Here is a 22,189-nt window from a genome sequence, read left to right on the forward strand (position 1 = left end):
TTGTTTTCCATTAGGTATTCCTGAATATTATCCCGTATTAAACCTTGAAGTAGCTTCCCCACTATTGGTGTCAGGCTTACAGGTTTGTAATTCCCCAGTTGTGATCTAGATCCCTTTTTAAATATAGGCACCACATCTGCTTTACGCCAATCTTGTGGTACTGAGCCTGTGGAAATGGAGTCCTTGAATATTAAATGTAATGGTTTGGCTATTGCTGAACTTAACTCCTTAAGAACTCTTGGATGTATGCCATCGGGCTGGGTGCCTTATTTACTTTAATTTTATCAAGCCACCTATGAACTTCTTCATCAGTTAACCAATTGTTCGTTAATATAGAGGTTGTGGCTTCCTCCTGCGGCCCTACTATTGAAATTGATTATTGGAAAAAATCAGAGCACCTAGGCTCCTGTGTCAGTGCTTAAGAGTGTGCACACAGAAAATCCATAACATTGTGTTTGGCGATTTGAACACTGTGTATTCATAAGAAATACTTGGTATAAAGGTTTGTTGACATTATTATCAGGCTTGATAAAGAAATGTTGCTAGTAACAGGGCATAAATGCTCCAAGATTGAGGAAAGATAACAAAATTAGAAGGAGCACTCGGACCCCCTCACTGGCCTAATGCATCTCTCCCCTGGGGCTAGACTAAAGCAAACTTGGTAAGAAACCAAAAAATAGTCATATTCAATCTCCTGACTAGATGAGTGGTAGCCTAAAGTTTGCTCAGACGAGATTACGGAAGTAAGATTCCACAGGGGAAACATTAGGCAGTGCACTGCGTGTCAAAACACGGAAGACAAATGATGGAAGCTGGATCACTTCAATGGTTGGAAAAAAACTTTTTTGTATCCTCCACAACATAGTATCACACAGACTGTGAGAGGAACCTCTGACGCGTTTCGTGCATGCGTGTGCTTTGTCAAAGATTTTTTCCATACGTTGAAGCGATCCAGCCTCCGGCATTTTTCTTCCGGATTTTGACATGCACTGCACTGCCTAATGTTTCCCCCATGGGATCTTACTTCTGAAATTGATTCTTCCCTGGTAAACACGGAGGCAAATAATTTGTTTAATACCTGTGCTTTTTCCTTATCTCCAATATCTGCCTGCCCATCTCACACTAAAAGGGTCCTATATTTTCTGTTATAATTTTTTTAGTGTTGATCTTACTTTCTATTGCAATCCTTTTTTCATTATCCATTTTTGCTTATTTGATTGCCCTTTTGCAATGTTTGTTACATTCCTTATAATTCTGATACGATGCCTCTGTCCCTTCTGACTTCAAGAATCTAAACGCCTTCCTCTTCTTTTTCATTTCCTCCCCTACCTGTTTATTTAGCCTCATTGGTTTTGACTTATGTCTTTTATATTTATTACCCAAGGGTATACACTGCCAAGTGTGCTTTTCTAACAACGTTTTAAAGACTGCCCATTTATCTTCTACATTTTCCTTGCAAAAACATCATCCCAATGTATTTCTTGTAGATTAGTCATCAGTTTATTAAAATCTGCCTTTCTAAAGTTTAAGGCCTTTGTCGAACCCAAGTAATCCGTTTTTTAATCATTTATTTCAAATGAGACCATGTTATGATCACTGTTACCCAAATGTTCCCACACTTGAATAGTTATTACTTGTACATTGTTTGATATTACCAAATCTTGTAATGTCCATCTCCTGGTCGGTTCTTCAATAATTTGGGTCATGTCATTGTATGTAAGCAGTCCCAAAAACCTGTTTCCTTAATCTCATTGCCCCAGTCTGTCTGGATAATTAAAATCACCCATTATGCAAACATGACTTAGTTTTGATGCCTTTTCCATTTGCAAAAGTATTTTGGCTTATTCAATCTCACAGATATTTGGTGGTTTATAGCGTATCCCTACAAACATTTTCTTTATACTTTTACCTCCACTGCTTATTTCTAACCACAAGGTCTCTACATTTTCACCATTCCCTTCATAAACTTCTTCCCTTATAATAGGTTTTAGATCCGGTTTAACATATAAACATACTCCACCTCCCCTTCTATTTGCTCGATCCTTCAGAAAAAGGGAATAACCCTCTAAATGAACTGCCCAATCATGAGTTTCATCCCACCATGTTTCAGTAATGCCTATGATATCATACTGCTCCTTTGCAGCTATTAATTCAAGCTCCCCCATTTTCTGTCAGGCTTCTTGCATTAGTAAGCATGCATTTAAGTTTTTTTTCAACCTGTACTATTATCTTATCTGCTTCTGCCTTTCTGCGCCAATTGGGTTTAGTCTTTAGAAGTTTTCTAGTATTATCTGTATTTACTATGGGTGTCTCCCTGCTTGCCAAACTTGCACTTGCCCCCATTCTACCTCCACGACCCCTTTCTATTTCCCCATCTATTCTATTTAGTTTGTTATCTGTTTCTTGCCCTCTCCCTCCATCCTAGTTTAAAATCTCCTGCAATCAGACAACAGCCTGTTATTGCAAACATTACTTTAATGCAGCAATCACCCATTTTTTGTTTTTATAGAATCGGAAACCCCAGAACTCAACTGCACTATTCCTAGCTGAAAGCAGCAATACCGTTTTACTTTCTAAAAAAAAAATACATATATATTTATTTTTATCACAGGTTTGAAGCAAGGGGTCTCTGGAGCTGAACCCTGTTTCTTTCAGCTCTAGGTACAACCTCCTGCTTGCAGAGATACTTACTGCTGGGGTGGTGCCGGTATCTCTGCAAAGTTTAAAGGTCCAGGTAACACGACCGATAGAAAGCTGCACCGGATGCGGTGGCTGCCAGGATCATTCAATAGGAAGCTGCAATGTCATGGTCTGATGACATCACAGCTTCCTTTTGGCCCAAGGGAGTGAGGCTGGGGTGGCAGACATAAGGAGTTCACTATAGGGTCCAGAAACACTGGCACTTAAAATGGTAAGTATCTCAGTAAACCAGGAGTCCCTGCAACTAACAAATACGAGTATTCGGCACCAGGGAACACCCCAGTTCTGATTCTGTAAAAGAAAAAAAATGAAGTCGGGGAATTGGTGTTTTAATGCACCAAGGTTACTTTTCTGAAGCTATTGTGGAGGGAGACTGATGTTAATCCGTACTGTAACCATATACTGGTATGAATTATATTGTTAGTCCTTACTTTATTTAGGGACCAAACTGATGTCGTTGACAACCTTAAAAGTCCTAAAGTATGTGTTTTTATTTTCTTAGTACATTTAGTATTGGTCAGCATGCTCTATTGGTGTAGAATGGTGTCATTTTTATAACGTCTTTCCTTTTACTGTTTTCGGAAACTAGGGGCCTGGAGAACATGTGCCAAAGCACCTGATACAATCAGAGCCAATGGTTGCAAGTCACCAGCATCATGAAAGTGAGAACACACCAGATAGGCTTTGTGTTTCTGAACCTCCAGATCGAGGTGAGTGCTATAACTGCAAACCTTTCAGTTAACAACTCTCAATAATTTATTGTAATGGCTTTTTTAACCCTTATTTCATGGAATCGTAGTCTTCTCCCCAAAAATGTTTATGTATATATTTATATATATATATATAGGTTATAACAACTGATATATGGAGAGATATCAGACTAAATAGTTGTATATGAAGCGAGTAATATATGCAGGAGGGATAGGCTGCTCACCAAGGAATAACCCATTCCTGATACAGTACACACATGTAAAACAAAAGAATGATGAGCGCACACTTCTAAATGTACAATTAATAAGTATGTTTTTAATAAAAAAATCAGACAGCCTATAACCGCAGATGATAATACTGTAGACATATAAAACAGAGATGAAACAATAGAAAAATGGATATCAGTGGATGCTGTAGTCCTTAATAGGAGAGGTTTGTGGGAACCTTGAGGGTTAATAATGTCAATAGATGATATTTATATTAGGAGAGTGAATCCATTTAACCTCCTAAGGGGTGTGATTGATAAAGCTGGTATAATAACTCCTGCAATAATTTCAAACAGTTTCCAACATGGAAAATTAAGATCCCTTAACTCCTAACAGTGCAGCCCCACAAAATGCTGATTCGGGATCAATGCTTTGAGCGCGCCCGTCAGCTGGGAGCCCCATGTGAAGGAGCAGTCTGCACTGTTAGGAGTTAAAGGATCTTCATCTTCCATGTTGGAAACTGTTTGAAATTATTGCAGGACATTGCAGGAGTTATTATACCAGCTTTACCAATCACACCCCTTATGAGGCTAAATTGATTCAATCTCCTAATATCAATATCATTTATTGTCATTATTAACCCTCAAGTTCCCACAAACCTCTCCTATTAAGGACTACAGCATCCACTGATATCCATTTTTATATTGTTTCGTCTCTGTTTTATATGTCTATTATCATGAACGGTTATAGGCTGTCTGTTTTTTTATTAAATATGTAACCCTTCTATGGTACCCCACCCGACATGAGATTGGGGGGTACACTCCTTCTGGTCACTCTGTGTGGTCTTGGTGCTGTGACCTGCTGATAAACAGGAGGGCTGAGTGCTCCGCGGTGTTGTGGGGAGAACCCAGGACAGGGACACGAGGTGGTGTGGGACAGGTTACCTTTTTCTCTCAGGGTGCACAGCGCCTCCAGGCAGTAGGGATCCCCAGGGTCCTCCAGATGAGACCCCCACTGACACTCCTTTCTCCAGACACCAGGAACAGGGACACACATAGCAGCTTCTTTTCTGTGGATCTTTATTCAGGGCAGCATACACAGCATACAGCTGAACATGATAGGCCTGATATGCTCTCTGCCCTTCTGCTCATAGCAGCTTCATTCCCCCCCCTCCTTACCCAGGTGGGGCAAGAGGGGGAGAACTATTCTTATCTTCCTATCTCTCTCAGATCTCTCTCTGAAGACTAACTCACACTCAATAACTGACAATCTAAATGTATGAAACATGTCTCAATTTGAATATCCTCAGGGAGTGTCTCTAACTTTGAATCATTACAACTCAAAGATGGATACCGATTGGCTCACACACATCAGGGGTGTTCCAACCCATATCCACCCTTTGGATTAACATGCTCATAGGTTGCTTAGCCCCGCCCCTGAATATTGCTACATACTCAGAGCTGAAATGCAAACCAGGCCAACTGAAGGAATTAACCTTTCCACTGCCTGTTCTAACAGGACTGACAGAGTAAAGGCCCAGAATTAGCAATAGCTGCCGAAGGCCAGGCTATATACTCCCTCTGGTAAAACTCCAATCGTCCCGGCTTGGACTTACAGCAGGTATAACTTCTACCATACTGTGCAACACCTGTAAATTCACATAAGCTGAATGCATTAACCCCTATACATTTCAGCTGGACAGAACTGACATAACTACTGCATATACACAGATATATGACAATACAGTGACTGACTGAACATAATATTTCTACTAACACAGCAGTATTAAAGCATTAATAGTAATGAGCAGGGTCAGGCTTCCTGACCATTCTACCAGTATCATCAGGTACCTTTACTGAATAGCACTTTCGTGTCCCATACTCAGAAATATATTCCACTCGGTCTATGTGAATATCTCTCCCAACCATCCATAGTTTTAATAACTGGGGAGCTCTGTCCAGATCCACATAGGCGGGATCCTTTGCATAAGTCCTGAGGTGGGCAATTATGGCCTCTTTCACCCTCTCTAAGCGGTGAATTTCTACAGTTCTCATCAATTTCTCAGGGAGATATGGGAACTCAAATCCCATCTTTCTGAACCTATGAACTATTACTCGGGCTGCTCTACTAAATTTCACTAAGCTGCGGTCAGTAGCAGTACCCGGCAGCACCTAACATATAGGACCTTCCCATACAGGGGTTCCTTCTGCCTCCTCCCTGACAGGAGACAATACATTATCAGATTGCATTGAACTCATCCCCTCATCATCACAATCCCCCCAATGCACAGACCCTTCCAATTGCATATCAGGCATAACAGACATAACATCATATTGTCCATAGGGAGACACAGGGCTTCCAGGTGAAGAGGGCCTGGGGGTCAAGGGTCGCACCTTAGGACTGGTGATGGATGGGGAATGCGGGGCAGAAGGGACAGATGACTCAGGGACTGGGGCCTCCGGTGACAAGGGGCCAGCACCAAAGTCTCTAGGGGGCATGTTCAGGGAACTCTCCCCGGGAGGAGCAATGGCACAGTCCTGGGTCAAGTTCAATTTGCCCCTCCCTCTGGTCTTATGGCAGCGGGCTTCAACCAGCGCCTTGGCCTGAAGGGCCTCCCGGGACTTCTTCCGCTCCCTGCATGTCAGGAGGAAAGGATCAACCGGAAGGGTATTGATCACCGGAGCGGCCTGTATCTTGCTGGAGCTCACCCGGCTGGGCGACTTGGCGGCCATCTTAGCTCCCGGTGGTGGAGTAGCAACAGTGGAGTCGATGCAGTCATCAGGGGTGGTGCCGGCCGGCACTTCTCCAGACAGTCGACTCTGGAGCAGCAGGTCATCGTAGTGTCGTTCAGCAGCTCGCATGTAGGAGAGTGCGCGAGCACGAGCCCCGCACATCTCCTGCTGGCGCCACAGATACAGCTCCGCAGCTTCTTGGGCGAGATCCCAGCGGGGATCCGTAGACAGGAAACGCAGCTCACCACCATGAGTAGCAGGGCAGATCCCAGCCACATCGGGTACGTGGGAGGCATCGGCCGATACCTCGGTGGTGTCTGGAACAGCGGGCACTTCGACAGAGGGCGCCTCCCTCACAGAGCGGTTCACTGGAGCTGTAGCAGGACGCACCTCACAGTAAGCAGGTGGGGCGATCCCGCAGGGCTCTGACGGCAGACCACTGAGCGCCGCTGACACAGGCGCAGAGGAGGATGACTCCGGAGGCGGAGCAGCACCAGGTACGTTGTGGAAGGCATTCACGTAGACAGTTGGCCCAAGCAGAGAGCCTTCTTTCCGGTCGCCATGCCGGACGATAGGAAGGTCCATGCTAGACCTGGATGAGGAGTACGTGGACACCACTTGTAAATCAGGGTAGAACAGTTCATACACCATGGCAATGTAATGGTGGGCAGCATCGTCAGCTGATGCTTGAGCCAGTTGAGACAACTTGCGCACCAGGGTGTAGAGAGTGCGCAGCTCCACAGCACCTCAAGCCAGTAGGGATCCCCTGGGGCCTCCAGAGGAGAGACCCCCACTGACACTCCATTCTCCAGACACCAGGAACAGGGACACACACAGCAGCTTCTTTCTGTGGATCTTTATTCAGGGCAGCATACACAGCATACAGCAGAACATGATAGGCCTGATATGCTCTCTGCCCTTCTGCTCATAGCAGCTTGATTCCCCCCCTCCTTACCCAGGTGGGGCAAGAGGGGGAGAACTATTCTTCTCTTCCTATCGCTCTCACCTCTCTCTGAAGACTAACTCTCACTCACTCTAAATGTATGAAACATGTCTCAATTTGAATATCCTCAGGGAGTGTCTCTAACTTTGAATCATTACAACTCAAAGCTGGATACCGATTGGCTCACACACATCAGGGGTTGTTCCAACCCATATCCACCCTTTGGATTAACATGCTCAAAGGTTGCTTAGGCCCGCCCCTGAATATCGCTACATACTCAGAGCTGAAATGCAAAACAGGCCAACTGAAGGAATTAACCTTTACACTGCCTGTTCTAACAGGACTGACAGAGGAAAGGCCCAGAATTAGCAATAGCTGCCGAAGGCCAGGCTTTAAATACATACTTATAAATTGTACATTTAGGAGTGTGCGCTCATCATTCTTTTGTTTTACATATATATATCCATATATTTGCTAATATTTGACGTCAAAGTAAGATTTCTGTTTTATTTATATATATATATATATATATATATATATATATATATATATATATATACATATATATATATATATACATATATATATATATATACATATATATATATATATATATATACATATATATACATACATACATATATATACATACATACAGTTAGGTCCGGAAATAATTGGACACTGATACATAAATTCAAGTTACAATTAAATAATGAATATGCGCTTAAACTGCAGTCTATTAGCTTTAATTTGAGGGTATTCACATGCAAATTTGAGGGTATTCACATGCAAATTGGAGGAAGGGTTTAGGAATTACATGTCTTTAATATGTAGCCCCCTCTTTTTCAAGGGACCAAAAGTAATTGGACAATTGACTCACAAGCTGTTTCATGGACAAGTGTGGGCTATTCCTTTGTTATTTCATAATTAATTAAGTGTCACGGGACTATAGGAGTGCTCACCACAAACCGGACTGGACCGTGAGGCTGAGGTGGGGATACAGGAAAACCACCGCCCTACAGCTGCGTGAGCGGGTCCGGTAAGCAGAGTCGTGTGGATAGCCTGGTTCGGGACAGGAGAGTGTAGAGTCATAGAGGTACTTGCCAGATTCGGGGTCGGAGAGATCAAGATTAGTCGGTGTCCAAAGCCAAAGTCGAGGAGAGGAGAAGGTAGAAGTCCGTAGGGCGAGCCGGGGTTCGAGGGTGCCAGAGATCAGGAGTCCAGATTCAAGCAAGGGTCTGTAACGGAAGACAAGAGCAGACTGCGAAGTAGCTTGTAGCAAGCACAACCAGAGACTGACTATGCTCAGCAATCAGCTCTGGGCTGGTAGCACTATATACTGATAGGAGCCAATCAGAACCCCCAGCGGTGATGTCAGATGAAGGTAGAGCGCTGATAGGCTGAGGCAGGATGCAGGACAGGTGTGGGAGGAACAAGTACATTGGTGGCAGTGGAGATGGACATAGTGGCGCGTGATGGAAGGGGCGGATTGAGTCTGCCGGGAGGAAAAGCCGGAACTGTAGACGCGCGCGGGGGTCTGCCCCGGCGGCACGCACGAGCAGCAGGGGCTGCAGGAAGAGAGGAGAGACCACGGGACCGGACGCCGCGCGCTCCGACAGCGGAGGTAAGAGCCGCAGTGGGTGCCGTGGGTGGCGGCATTACATTAAGCAGGTAAAAGGTCTGGAGTTGATTCCAGGTTTGGCATTCACTTTTGGAAGCTGTTGCTGTGAACCCACAGCATGCGGTCAAAGGAGCTCTCAATGCAAGTGAAACAGGGCATCCATAGGCTGCAAAAAAAAAGAAAATCCATCAGAGAGATAGCAGGAACATTAGGAGTGGCCAAATCAACAGTTTGGTACATTCTAAGAACAAAAAGAATGCACTGGTGAGCTCTGCAACACAAAAAGGCCTGGATGTCCACGGAAGACAACAGTGGTGGATAATCGTAGGATCCTTTCCATGGTAAAGAACAACCCCTTCACAACATCCAGCCAAGTGAAGGACACTCTCCAGGAACTAGGCATATCATTATCCAAGTCTACCATAAAGAGAAGACTTCACAAGAGCAAATACAGAGGGTTCACCACAAGGTGCAAACCAATCATAAGCCTCAAGAATAGAAAGGCCAGATTAGACTTTGCCAAACAATATCTAAAAAAGCCAGCCCAGATCTGGAACAGCATTCTTTGGACAGATGAAACTAAGATCAACCTGTACCAGAATGATGGGAAGAAAAAAGTATGCAGAAGGCTTGGAATGGCTCATGATCCGAAGCATACCACATCATCTGTAAAACATGGTGGAGGCAGTGTGATGGCATGGGCATGCATGGCTTCCAATGGCACTGGGTCATTAGTGTTTATTGATGATGTGACAGAAGACAGAAGCAGCCGGATGAATTCTGAAGTCTATAGGGATATATTGTCTGCTCAGATTCAGCCAAATTCAGCGAAGTTGATTGGACGGCGCTTCACTTTACAGATGGACAATGACCCAAAACATACTGCGAAAGCAACCCAGGAGTTTTTTAAGGCCAAGAAGTGGAGTATTCTGCAATGGCCGAGTCAATCACCTGATCTCAACCCGATCGAGCATGCATTTCACTTGCTGAAGACAAAACTTAAGGCATAAAGACCCACGAATGAACAACAACTGAAGACCGCTGTAGGAAAGGCCTGGCAAAGCATCACAAAGGAGGAAACCCAGTGTTTGGTGATGTCCATGCGTTCCAGACTTCAAGCAGTCATTGCCTGCAAAGGATTCTTGACAAAGTATTAAAATTGAACATTTTATTTATGATTGTGTTAATTTGTCCAATTACATTTGAGCCCCTGAAATGAGGGGACTGTGTATGAAAATGGTTGCAATTCCTAAACGTTTCATACGATATTTTTGTTCATCCCCTTGAATTAAAGCTGAAAGTCTGCACTTCTATTGCATCTCGGTTGTTTCATTTCAAATCCATTGTGGTGGCGTACAGAGCCAAAATGATGAAAATTGTGTTAGTGTCCAATTATTTCTGGACCTAACTGTATATATATAAAACAGAAATATTGATGTCAAATATTAGCACATTTTATAGTACATACATTTTATATTACATAGGAAGGTAAAACTGAAACTTAACAAAAAAATAGATTCTAATTTACTACAGCTCAACCCCGTTATAGCGCGATCCGCTACAACGCTAAGCCACTTATAACGCGGGTTGAGTATGGCTCCCGATTTAGAACATCAAGTTTTTTTTCCCCAAAGCTTTATTACTAATGGACACACGGAGACAGACACACACGGAGATGGAGACGGACACACACACACAAAATGGGGGGTTGAGATTGCACTATTAGGACTATTAGTCCTATCTATAGGTTAAGGTGAAACACCTAAATGAAAGATGTCCAAATCGAGCAGTACACTGATATATATATTGTTTGATTATAATTGATATGATGTAGCCTCACAGAGTTAGCCCATCACACATTAATCTCTTTAGACATAATACAACTGCTATGGTAATCATTCATATATACATTCTATGGTGTTCATGCTTACACTGGCGACACACTTTATTCGAGCTCGGCTAGTCCCACGAATTCGGGTATACCCGGGTGTATTGAGGTTTGTGACTGTTTTCTGCCCGAGTACATTGAGTTATTTTCCGGCAGGGATTGAAGCATTTTATTCCCGTTGGCTGCAATACTGCACAGTACATATATATATACTGCATTACAATTCATGAATTTATGCCATCTGGTAGACACGCGAAGCATTGCAGCCTATTAAATCCTAATCATTATCATTTAACAGATCAGCCGCCCATCAGCCAGGCATGAACCCAGGCTGGGAAGGCAAATGCAACGGGGCTTGTCAGAGGTGAGGAGCGGCGCATTCCAGGTATCTGCCAGGTACATACCGGGTATTTGCTCGAATAAAGTGTGTCGGTGCAGTATATATTCCCAGATATGCTAGGGGTAATATCAATGTGATGGTAAGATCTTAAGCCCTGGCAGCAGGAAATTGAGCACTAAAGTTAGCTTCTCAGGAATGTATAGGACTAATGGCATTGAGAGGCTAACTGCTACTTGCTATGTAGCAATTCATCTATAAAGTTAAATAATTCTCTGTTTGTTATAGTTCTTCCCCAATTCAAGCTTGGGCCAATTTAGTAAAATTGTTTTCCTTTCTCATAAATCTTGTAGCAGCATAGCTACCATGCTGTTTCCTGCAAATGATTTCAAGTGGTCAGTTGTTATGGGGAGCGGGGCTAACTAGCACAGGGCAAACAGGAAACAACATGGATGTTATGCTGCTACAAGATTTTTTGAGAATGGAAAACAATATTACACCCATTCATATCTTTATTTGTATACATATGTTTCCTGTAGTTAAACCCCACCCCTGACAAGATCAGTCACTTTTTCTCTCCTCCCCGCCCCCCCCCTTCATATGTGCAGAGAATAAGCAGCCTTTTGTTGTAGAGCAGTGATGAGAAACTCCTCCCCACGCCATCTTATGCATTCTCCTGCTTTTAATTAGCCTTTCTTTAGAGTCAATTGCTGGAATGAGAGTAGAGGTAGAGAGACGTTAGTGATTTACGTCCCACAGCCAGTGCTTGGAATATCTAGTAGCTTTGCGCAATTTGGCCATAAACACACTCAGCTATATGCTGTAGGTATAGTGTTAATGCGGACAAGCCCCCTCATATGCACCTTCTGCTCACCCATCGCTGCAATCTGCAGCCTGCAGGGGAAAAGAACATCTTGCAGCAGCATCTTATGTTAACCCCCTCTTTGCCACATGCGTATGTATACACACACAATCACACAACTCTCTCCTACCTCTCTTGGGGATCGTGGTGGTGCTGCTGCCAGCTCCTCCTTCCTCCTCCCCACACACACACACACACAAAGATTCTGGTATCGTCCATGCTGCCGACGCCGCCTCCCGCCCCCCTCCCCCAGCGGCCATTTTTTTCTTCTTCCGCGATCCCGGTTATAACGCGGTGGCAATATGTGGACCCCAAACACCGCATTATAACGGGGTTCAGCTGTATTACCTATTTTAAATATTCTCTAGGCTGAAATTTAATATTGTAAGAAGAATTTTTGAGAGGGCACAATGGCTCTTAAAAAGCTGAACACCACTTCTTTAGCGTAAATTGGGTGTTTGTTTGTGTCATTCCATTATTGCCATAAAAGAAAGAGAAACTGGTAGGTTTCATACCTAATGTAGCTGCCTGAATGCCTTGAAATTATACATTTGAAATACAAGTGTGATGTACTGGACATCACGCGTGCACAAACTGGGGGGTGCGGAATTTTTTTTTGGGGGGGGGGCGGAACTTACAGAAGCCAACCATCCTTTCCTTGAATAAGTACTTTCTCACATTTCCCCTGAGCCTACCACAGTCCAGATTCAGAGCATGGCCTCTGGTCCTCTTTCTCTGAAATATGCTTCCCTCCTGTACTTTGTTGAAATCCTTTATGTATTTGAAAGTTTCTATCAAATCCTCCCTCTTCCTTCTTCCCACCGAGTTGTATATATTAATATTCTTATTGATAAGTTTGATGTGTAGATGAGGGGAGCGCAAACTTTTGCTGCTGTGCCCCCCTGCCTTGCCTCCTCTGGTGCTCGCGCCCACCCCCCTTACCTTGATGCAGCGTCAAATGATGGCGCGGGGTCATGCAACATCACGTCACTTGACCCGCAGCGTCATTTGATGCCGCATTGCTGGCGTGTGACGTCACGATCCCGCAGCGTCTTTGATGCCGCGTTGCCATGGAGACGAGTCCTGACGCCGGCAGAGTCGAGGTAAGTTGTTGTTGCAGAGGCCTCACGCGATCCCCGGCATTTAATTTAAATGCCTCGGGGAAGTGCTCAAGGCCTCTGCAACCACTGTGACCCCCAGAAAAATCTTGCACCCACTACGTTGCACACCCCTTGTGTAGATCACGCACCATTTTAGTTGCCTTTCTTTGAACAATCTCCAATGTATTTATGTCCTTCTAGAGATCTATAAAGTGGCATCACTACCTCTCTCTGCTGCTAATACTGTGTCTTTACCGAAACAATCTAGCATCCTGCTTGCTTACACTATTGCTTTGTTTCATTGCTTACTTACTTTTAAGACAGCTAATGTAATGATATTATAGTGCCATTAATTCTGTATTCTGTCTTTTGCATTTTTGTGACCTACAGTACATGAATTATTTTGAACTTTTTGGCATTACAGTACATTATAGCTGTCACAACCATGTGAACATATTTCTAATTTATCTAAATTATGAATCATTTTGTTTACTCCCCCCCTCTAGTGTTAACCCTGTTGCAGATCTTTGTGTTATGTACAAAAAAAAGCATACTTTCCCTTCCAGACCATTTGTAATGTCACCAATATAGATATTAATCAACACTAATCCCAGTACTGATCCCTGAGCTATTCCCCTGGTCACCTTCCCTTCCTGTGAATGTGCTCCATTAAACAAAACTTACATTTTATTCAACTTTCATTTCAGAATGAATAGTGACCAGTTAAATAGTTCTATTACTGGTGTTGCCAGCCAGGAACAGTGCAAGGGCATTTGGTGACGTAGGCAAACATTCAGCCTTGTGTCCCCCAAATTACGTTGAGATTTATTTTTCTATCTAACTGAAAAATAACAATGTTTTTCTAATAGATTCACACACCCTCTGTCACACACTCCTCCCCCCTTTTTTTTCCCTCTCACTCCTCCTGCCTCTCATTTTCTCTTCCCTCCCTATCATTCTCTCACTCCCCCTCCCTCGCACCCATAGGACAGCCACAGAAAACACACACACCTCTTTCCTGTCCCAGCCGCTGCCTCTTCTGCTTGGCCCCACCCCCAGGCTCCTGATACCTCCTGATTGACTGCAACAGCTACGAAACGCGTTGGAATAGATTGTGTGCTATTTTCTATTCCTCATTGGTCATCTTGACCATTTTCCAAGCTACATTTCTATCACATTATTATTGCTGGTTAGCTATATCAGGTATCAATTGTCTTTTTGGCTGCCAGCTGTCCAAGCAATGCTACTGCCTTGAGCTTTTCTATCTCAGCTGTGAAGGCAGTGCAGGTGATTTTGTCCACACCCATTCATGCTCAGCTGACGGAGACGTGCAGAGCTCACTGCGGAGGACCGGGAGCGGCTGCATGCCCTACCGGAGCTGACCTTCATCTGCCTTGCTGTGAGTGTCTCCCCCAACGGAGTGATCATGATTGCGGGTCATGTGAGGCTGGACTAGCGCCCCTTTCCTCCATCTCTAACGGGACTGTTTATACTACCCAGCCGGGAGCGGGTGCTTTTCCTATCGGCTATACCATCTATACTGTATATGTGTGGACTTAAAACCTTCCACTAATTCCCTTTGTAGCACTTGCATATGTGCTGTTTTATTATGTGTTTATTTGATATCTTACTAAAGAATCTTTTTTTTGAAGTTTGCGCTGGTATATTCCATTACCACTTCTACTTTGATGTTCTTGAGCTAGCATTTATTTACTAGCTGCACCTTCCAGATAAGGCATTGATGTCGAAATCTACATTTAGACCCTTTGGTTGCAGTGTGTTTAGACAGTGTACCCAGAGGGATACAACGAGAGTCCTGGATACACTGCCTAAACACACTGCAACCAAGGGTCTAAATGTAGATTTCAACATCAATGCCTTTTTAGTATAACATTTATTTATTATTCTTATACATAACTACTGCCGTGTCTTTCTCCACTATTTTGCCTTTTTAAAGTATTTTTGGGGACCTTTTAGTATATATGTATATATATATATATATATATATATATATATATATATATATATATATATATATATCTTATACTATATTAGTGAAAGCACTGTATGCCTGCCTGCCTGGATGCCCGCACACCTCTCATTGGCCTGAGGCGGAGTGACGGGCCAAAGGACACACAGGGACACACACACACACACACACACACACACACAGGGACATACACACACACGGACACGGACGGGGACACACACACACAATCCCCTCCCGGTGCCCCTCACTCTCCCCCGTCAGTTGGACCGCACCTCAACTTCCACACCCCCCCCCACCCTCCCTGTGCCCGAACTTACCCGGAGTCCCGTGTACACACACACACAGACATTCCCACCCCCCCCCCAAGCTCACACACACCTCACCCCCCCCCCCAAGCTCATCCCCCCCCAAGCTCACACCCCCCACCCCCCCAAGCTCACACCCCGGCGCCGCTACAGTCAGCGGGGGAGCGGAGCGAGCGCCCGGGACACACGCGGGGGAGCGGCCACAACACGCGGCCTCCCGCCTCACATCCACGTGGGAGCGGCCGGATGAGTGAGGCAGCGGCCGGATCAGTGAGGCAGCGGCAGGATGAGTGAGGCAGCGGCAGGATGAGTGAGGCAGCGGCCGGATCAGTGAGGCAGCGGCAGGATGAGTGAGGCAGCGGCTAGACGGGTGAGCTCCCCCCCCCCTCCACATGCTACGTGCTGCTCTTGCCCCTCCGCTCCCGGCTCCCCCCTGTCACCGCGTGACAGGCCGCGGGACGTGAGATGGGAGGGGGGATGCCCCTCCGGTCCCGGCTCCCCCCTGTCACCGCTTGACAGGCCGCGGGACGTGAGATGGGAGGGGGGATGCCCCTCCGGTCCCCGCTTCACCTTCTCCCCACCGTTGTCCCCGCTGCCTGCGCAGGAGGAGGGGGGGGGGAGCGGGTGTTGGTGCTGGTGTGTGTAATTGTGTGAGACTGTGTGTGAGTGTTTGTGACTGTGTGTAAGTGTGTGTAAGTGTCTGTGACTGTGTGAAACTGTGTGTAAGTGTCGGTGACTGTGTGTAACTGTGTGTGACAGTGTGTGTAAGTGTTTTACAGTGTGAGAGTGTGTGAGTGTGTGTAAGTCTGTGTAAGTGTCTATGACTGTGTGAAACTGTTTGATACTGTGAAAGTGTGTGTAAGTGTGTGTGACTGTGTGTGAGTGTGTGTAACTGTCTGTGATTGTCTGTAACTGTGTGTGTGTGTGTGGTGCACTGTGCAGTGTGAGCAATGAGCAGTGTGTCAGTGTGTGCAGTGTGAGCAATGACCACTGTGTGTGCAGTGTGAGCAGTGTGTGTGCAGTGTGTGTCAGTGTGAGCAGTGTGTGTGCAGTGTGTGCAGTGTGAGCAATGAGCAGTGTGTGTGCACTGTGTGCAGTGTGAGCAATGAGCAGTGTGTCAGTGTGTGCAGTGTGACCAATGAGCAGTGTGTGTCAGTCTGAGCAGTGTGTGTGCAGTGTGCAGTGTGACCATTGAGCAGTGTGTGTGCAGTATGCAGTGTGTGTCAGTGTGTGCAGTGTGACCAGTGTGTTTGCAGTGTGCAGTGTGTCAGTGTGAGCAATGAGCTGTGTATGTGTGTGTGTGCAGTGTGAGCAGTGAGCAGTGTGTGTGCAGTGTGCAGTGTGTGTCAGTGTGACCAGTGTGTGTGCAGTGTGCAATGTGTGTCACTGTGAGCTGTGTGTGCGCAGTGTGCGTCAGTGCAACCAATGAGCAGTGTGTGTGCAGTGTGCAGTGTGAACAATGAGCAGTGTGTGTCAGTGTGAGCACGGTTCACATCCCGGGCAACGCCGGGTCTCTCAGCTAGTATATATATATATATTACATTTTAATTTGAACAAAGTTTAAAAGTAAAAATTAAAATTCTGGCATATACCAATTTTTGGTGTGTATATTCGTCATTGCCCTCATATATGGATAGGGTCAATTATATCTCCTAATCTATCATTACCCTCTTCCCTATGAATTATTCTGTTTACATATAATTGCATTTACAACCATATTAAATTCAGTGGAGCAAGATACTTATGGATCTGTCTTTATACTTTTAATACTCTTTTAATATCCTTTTCCAATATTATTTTTATTTTTATAATGTTATATTAAACTTATGTGTCATTACTTATTCTAATCTCTGTTTTTTAAATTCTAGATATTCAGCTATGTACCTGGAAACTTTTCCTTTATATATCTGTTATCGCCTATGTATATCACTGTTTAGAAAGTTCGCTGCTTATTATTATCTAGTTTAGGGCTGTTATGTATAGAGACTTCCTTGTTTATTTCGTTGCCATAACAACCTGGCATTCTGATGCGGAATCCTCCATGTATCAGTTAGTTTTGGATACACTGTTGCCTGCTCAGTCTAGGGTTGTCGCGCGAAGCATTTCCTTGTTTATATCTGTTACCATAACTACATGGCATGATATGGAATGCTCTGTGATGTCATCAACATCACATGCGTGATGACGTCACCATACCCAGCACCGGTAGGAGCTATAAAATAGAGAGAGACACAGAAGGACACAAAATTAACCCCTGGGGATGCTCTAGTGAAGCGAAACGCGTAGGGTGAGCATTACAGCCCGTTTGAAGACCCCCAATGGTTTGGTGGACATTTTTGAGGATCTTTGGACAAGATTTGGTTCTCCCTTCCCTGGACATTATCTTCCCCTGTGGACGGCCGTCACAGGTGGAGCATCCGTGAAGGAAGGAGTGTCGCTGTTTTCCTCTATTGTCTGACCCTGGGTGGTCTCACTGCCTGCACATACAACTTGCTTGTAAGTGTATTACTTTTATTCTATCATATATAAAGAAACCTGCACTATCCTTGTGTCCTCTCTATCCTCTCTATCCTTTCTAATCTACTCATCTGAGGGACATCGTCTCGAGAGTACCTGAAGAATCACTTAAGAGTTGGTTACTCATCACAATTGCACTGCCTTTACCACTCACAAAATATTTGGGTGAGATACTTATGAATTTTACATTACCTGGGGAAGGAAAGAAAAGAACACAGAGCACTTGCCCAGATTGGATACTGGCATAATCATCAAAATATCTATAATGTTTCTTAGATTATAACTAAGAAGAACAATTTCAAAGCATGTGTACTGTGTATTTGTTAATAATTGTGGTAAACATTTTTAAACTGAAAGTTTTTGCTGAATGAGAGCTAATTAGAATTCAAAATAACTTCATAATCCACATTACATTGTTATTATTCTTGAGTTATGGACATAAGTGCCCGCTGTGTCTGGGGATATTGACTTGAAAAGTAAAGTAATATGTTTGCTGCAGGTGGGTGTATAGATGCTTTTGTGCTCTCTTGCATTATCTTTTTAGAAAACACCGAATTAAAGCCTGTGCTGTGCTCCCACTAATGGTATTAGCTAAATGGCATTTTAACCTAACATTGTTATGTATGTTGCTAATGGTCTCTCTGGACTTCTGAGGAAGTGGACAAGTACTAGTAGCCTGTCAATTAAGGAGGAAAAAACCATATTCATTCTCCTGGCCATATGAAATAATTGCCTTTGTTAATCCTGGTCTTGTTGGAATCTTGTTTTTGTGATAATCTCAATACTCTTTAAAACCAACAATTCTGTTTCTCCGTTTCTTGAAAAGTGCATGGTTTAATTGCTTTTCTGGTTTAGTCTGAGTTTATGACTATTTTATAACAGATGGTACTTCTGCCAGCCGGGAGCATATTATTATAGAGCAAAATTATTGTAGGGCTGCAGAATGTGTCATTTAATGTCTTCAGAGATTTGATGTCAGTGAAGGTTTCGCAAGAAGGGAAGGGAGTTTGATATTCTGAAATGAACTTTAATAACTTCAGAGATGTAACAGATAAGTCTCTGATGAGAACTTAAACCCTTCTTTGGATCCTCACCAACTAATCATATTTTGATTAAAGTAAAAAATAAAAAAAAAGTCATGTAAAAGGAAAATATGAATTCAACCTATGTTTATTATGTAGTCTGAGAAGTACATTAAGGCCCATATTTACAAAGTGGCTCTACGCCATAAGTCATATTTTGGTGCTGAAAGACACCTTACCGGCCATTAATTTAAGATGAATTTAAATGGGCCCTAATAGTATAGTTAGACAGCTAGTGTATGCAGTGCTTTACAGAGCTATTAAACAAGACATAACAGGGGTGAAAAATCAAAGTAAATATTAGGGAAGTGGAGTCCTTATCCCAGAGTTCTTACAATGTGACTGAAGGTGTCTTCCTGCTCTGGAAGGTATATTTTGGCATAGCATTGTTTATTAAATGTAAATTGCACTGTACTGTAGTAGTGATTCCCCAGTATTATAGATGGCTAAAAGGCGCTGCTTTTAAAATGTCTTTGTAAACGGGTGCACATGGGTTCCTGATGAATACAAGCAACGCATTTGTATTTCAGTGCAACTTTTCCATTAGCTTTGTCAGTGAGGAATACTTACTGTATTATGTAGGTTTGGAAAGATAGTTAGAAGTGCGTGTTAAAGTTGTAATTGTAAGGCTTCATTGTGTTCTGCTACTGACAAATTACATGTAAGATGCATAGAAAAATATACTCACAAATAAAAAAGAATTAGTGATGTACCCAGCGTTACCCGGCGGCTTTTCAGCTACCCGGAAGTTACCCGGTCGCTGGAAAGTGGACCCGGCACCGGGTATACAGGTAATGTCAGGGTAGTTGAAAAGTATCTCTTACTTACCTGCTGGAAGCCCGCTGCAATATTTGAACAGGGAAGCAGAGGTGCGGGGGTGGTGGGGCAGCATCAGCAGTCAGTGTGGAGCCCGCGCGGGAGCTGCAGGACTCCATACTGCACTGTGAGCTGGGATCATGTGACCGGAGCAGGAGAAGAAGCTTTCCTATTGGACAGCCGGCTGTATGGAGTCCTGCAGCTCCCGCGCGGGCTCCACACTGACCGCTGATGCTGCCCCATCGCCCCCGCACCTCTGCTTACCTGTTCAGATATCGCCGCGGGCTTCCTCCACCCCAGGTAAGTTTCCTCCACCCCCAGGTAAGTGAAAAACCAGGTAGCCGGGTACAAGGCGCCAAATCCTCTGGGTACCCGTTACCCTGTTTAAAAAAAATTTAGTTCTTGAATAATTTGTTATTGAAAAAATAAAGAACAATATTAAAAATATGACATTCAATGAGAGAAGTATTTTTGTGTGAATTCATCATGATTTAAGCAACATTTTACGTGTGCTTCTAAAAATAAACAGTGCACCAAAAGCTTGTATCAATAATATTGTAAGATAATGTAATACCAAAAGAAGCATATGGGCCTATTCTAGTAGCTTTGATGTTATCACTGCCAAATCGAACGGTTTGACATGACCCTACCTCACGGTCTGATATTTGTGTTATCACGGTATTCAGAAAGAGTTATCGCAAGTCAAAAAACTTGAGGTAGGAAAATGCCAATACCGCAGTGTCCTTATTGCAGCTTTTTTCTAAGTTCTGCCGCTGCGATCTGCCTGCAGTCCGTAAGAGCTGCACAGAGAGAGCTGCATCTCGCTGCACAGCTCTTACTGGCGTTCGCACTGTTTTTATTTTATTTTAATAACACAGTATTGAAGCAGGGGGTCGCCTGAGCGGAATCACATTAATTTCAACCTCGGGTATCCCCTGCTTCCCGAATTACAGGCCTCCGTATGGGGTGCTGGTATCTCCTGCACGTTTAAATGTTCCGGTCACGTGATGCGGGAGATTTAAACAATGCAGGGAGATACTGGCACCCCATACTGCATTATCCAGCTAGCATTAAAGTAAATTAAAGTTGAATTTACCCATGCCAGGATGAAGGCCACCCTCATCTTCCTCCATGTCTTCCGTGGGCAACAACACTCCTTTTTTGGAGTGCTGTGATGTCATCAAAAAGGGATGGAGGCATGCTACTTGATTGGCTATCTTCCCTCCCTTTTTAATGACGTCACATCACTCCAAAAAAGGAAAGGCATCACATGGTATATCTACCAATCCGATTGGTTGGTGTACCATGGAATTGGCATCCATTTTTATTTTTTTTGCAGAAGTGACGTCATCTTAAGGGAGGTAAGCATATGCTACCTGATTGGCTGGCTTCCCTCCCTTTAAGATGATGTTGCATTGTTAAAAAAAATGGAAGCTGTCACATGGTACACCAACCCATTAGATTGAGGGTGTACCATGTGTCAACCAAATGTGATGTCACAGGCCTTTTTAAGGCCTGTCCCATCTCATTTGAGCCCAAAAAGCCGTCAGATTAACATCTCCGAACCCTTTTGGATTTCAAAGAAGAGAAGAAAGAAGAAAAGAAAAAAAAGAAAGGAACAACTTACCAGAGACGTCTTTTCAATCAACAGAGGATCATGGACTTCTGCGCATTAGGCTGTTGAGCAATGCGATCTGAGTCAAGAGTTGGTGCCGCAGTAGGATGACAAGAGTGAATTCGGCAAAGGTGAGAAACACATTGATTGTATTTTATTTAATTGTGTATTTTTTTTTAGGATGCCCATTGACTGCCAATGTGTCCATCCATGCCCCTTTCTGGGAATAGATAAGCACAGTGACAAGCAATGCATTTTTTTAGAAAGTGTTTGTTTTTATTTAATTGTAATGTATTGTATTTTTTGCTATAAGAAAAACAAAGGGTTGACACCCGCTCTAACTCGGTCTATAGTTATGTGTAAGGAGGAGGTACACTAAGGGGAATGATTTAAATTTACAAAAATAACGTGTCAAGAGAGGCAGGAAAAAAAGGCCCCACAGGTGTGCACTCAACACTCTTAGTTGACTGATGTGGCAGAAATGTACTGGGAATGGTTCCCCAACCTAGGAGGTGGATCTATAAATAATCTGGATAATCCAATTGTATCTGGAGATTAGTGAGCTGATACCTATGTACTGTAATGTTGCATGGTTTTAATTAAAAATATCTCTTTAATAAATATATCTTTAAATCAATGCGGTAATCAGCTTTGTATAACAATGTGTAAGAATATATTTAAAAAAGCTACTGATTAGGAACACAGTGTAGTATTCACTGTGGCAACCACTCAACAATAACAGGATGCATCTGTATAATTGTTTG

At 43.7% G+C, this 22,189-nt stretch overlaps 1 protein-coding gene across 5 annotated transcripts in view; it reads left to right on the forward strand.

The window, feature by feature from the left end:
- Positions 1–22,189, forward strand: part of NEK11 (NIMA related kinase 11) — a 377,860-nt gene that overhangs the window by 237,517 nt on the left and 118,154 nt on the right. For all 5 annotated transcript variants that reach the window (XM_075587096.1, XM_075587095.1, XM_075587098.1 and 2 more), the window contains one exon: positions 3,290–3,410. In XM_075587096.1, coding sequence (XP_075443211.1) covers positions 3,290–3,410 — 121 coding nt within the window. The remainder of the gene's footprint in view (positions 1–3,289; positions 3,411–22,189) is intronic.

Source organism: Ascaphus truei, chromosome 2 (assembly GCF_040206685.1).
Source record: "Ascaphus truei isolate aAscTru1 chromosome 2, aAscTru1.hap1, whole genome shotgun sequence".
NCBI classification, from domain to species: domain Eukaryota; kingdom Metazoa; phylum Chordata; class Amphibia; order Anura; family Ascaphidae; genus Ascaphus; species Ascaphus truei.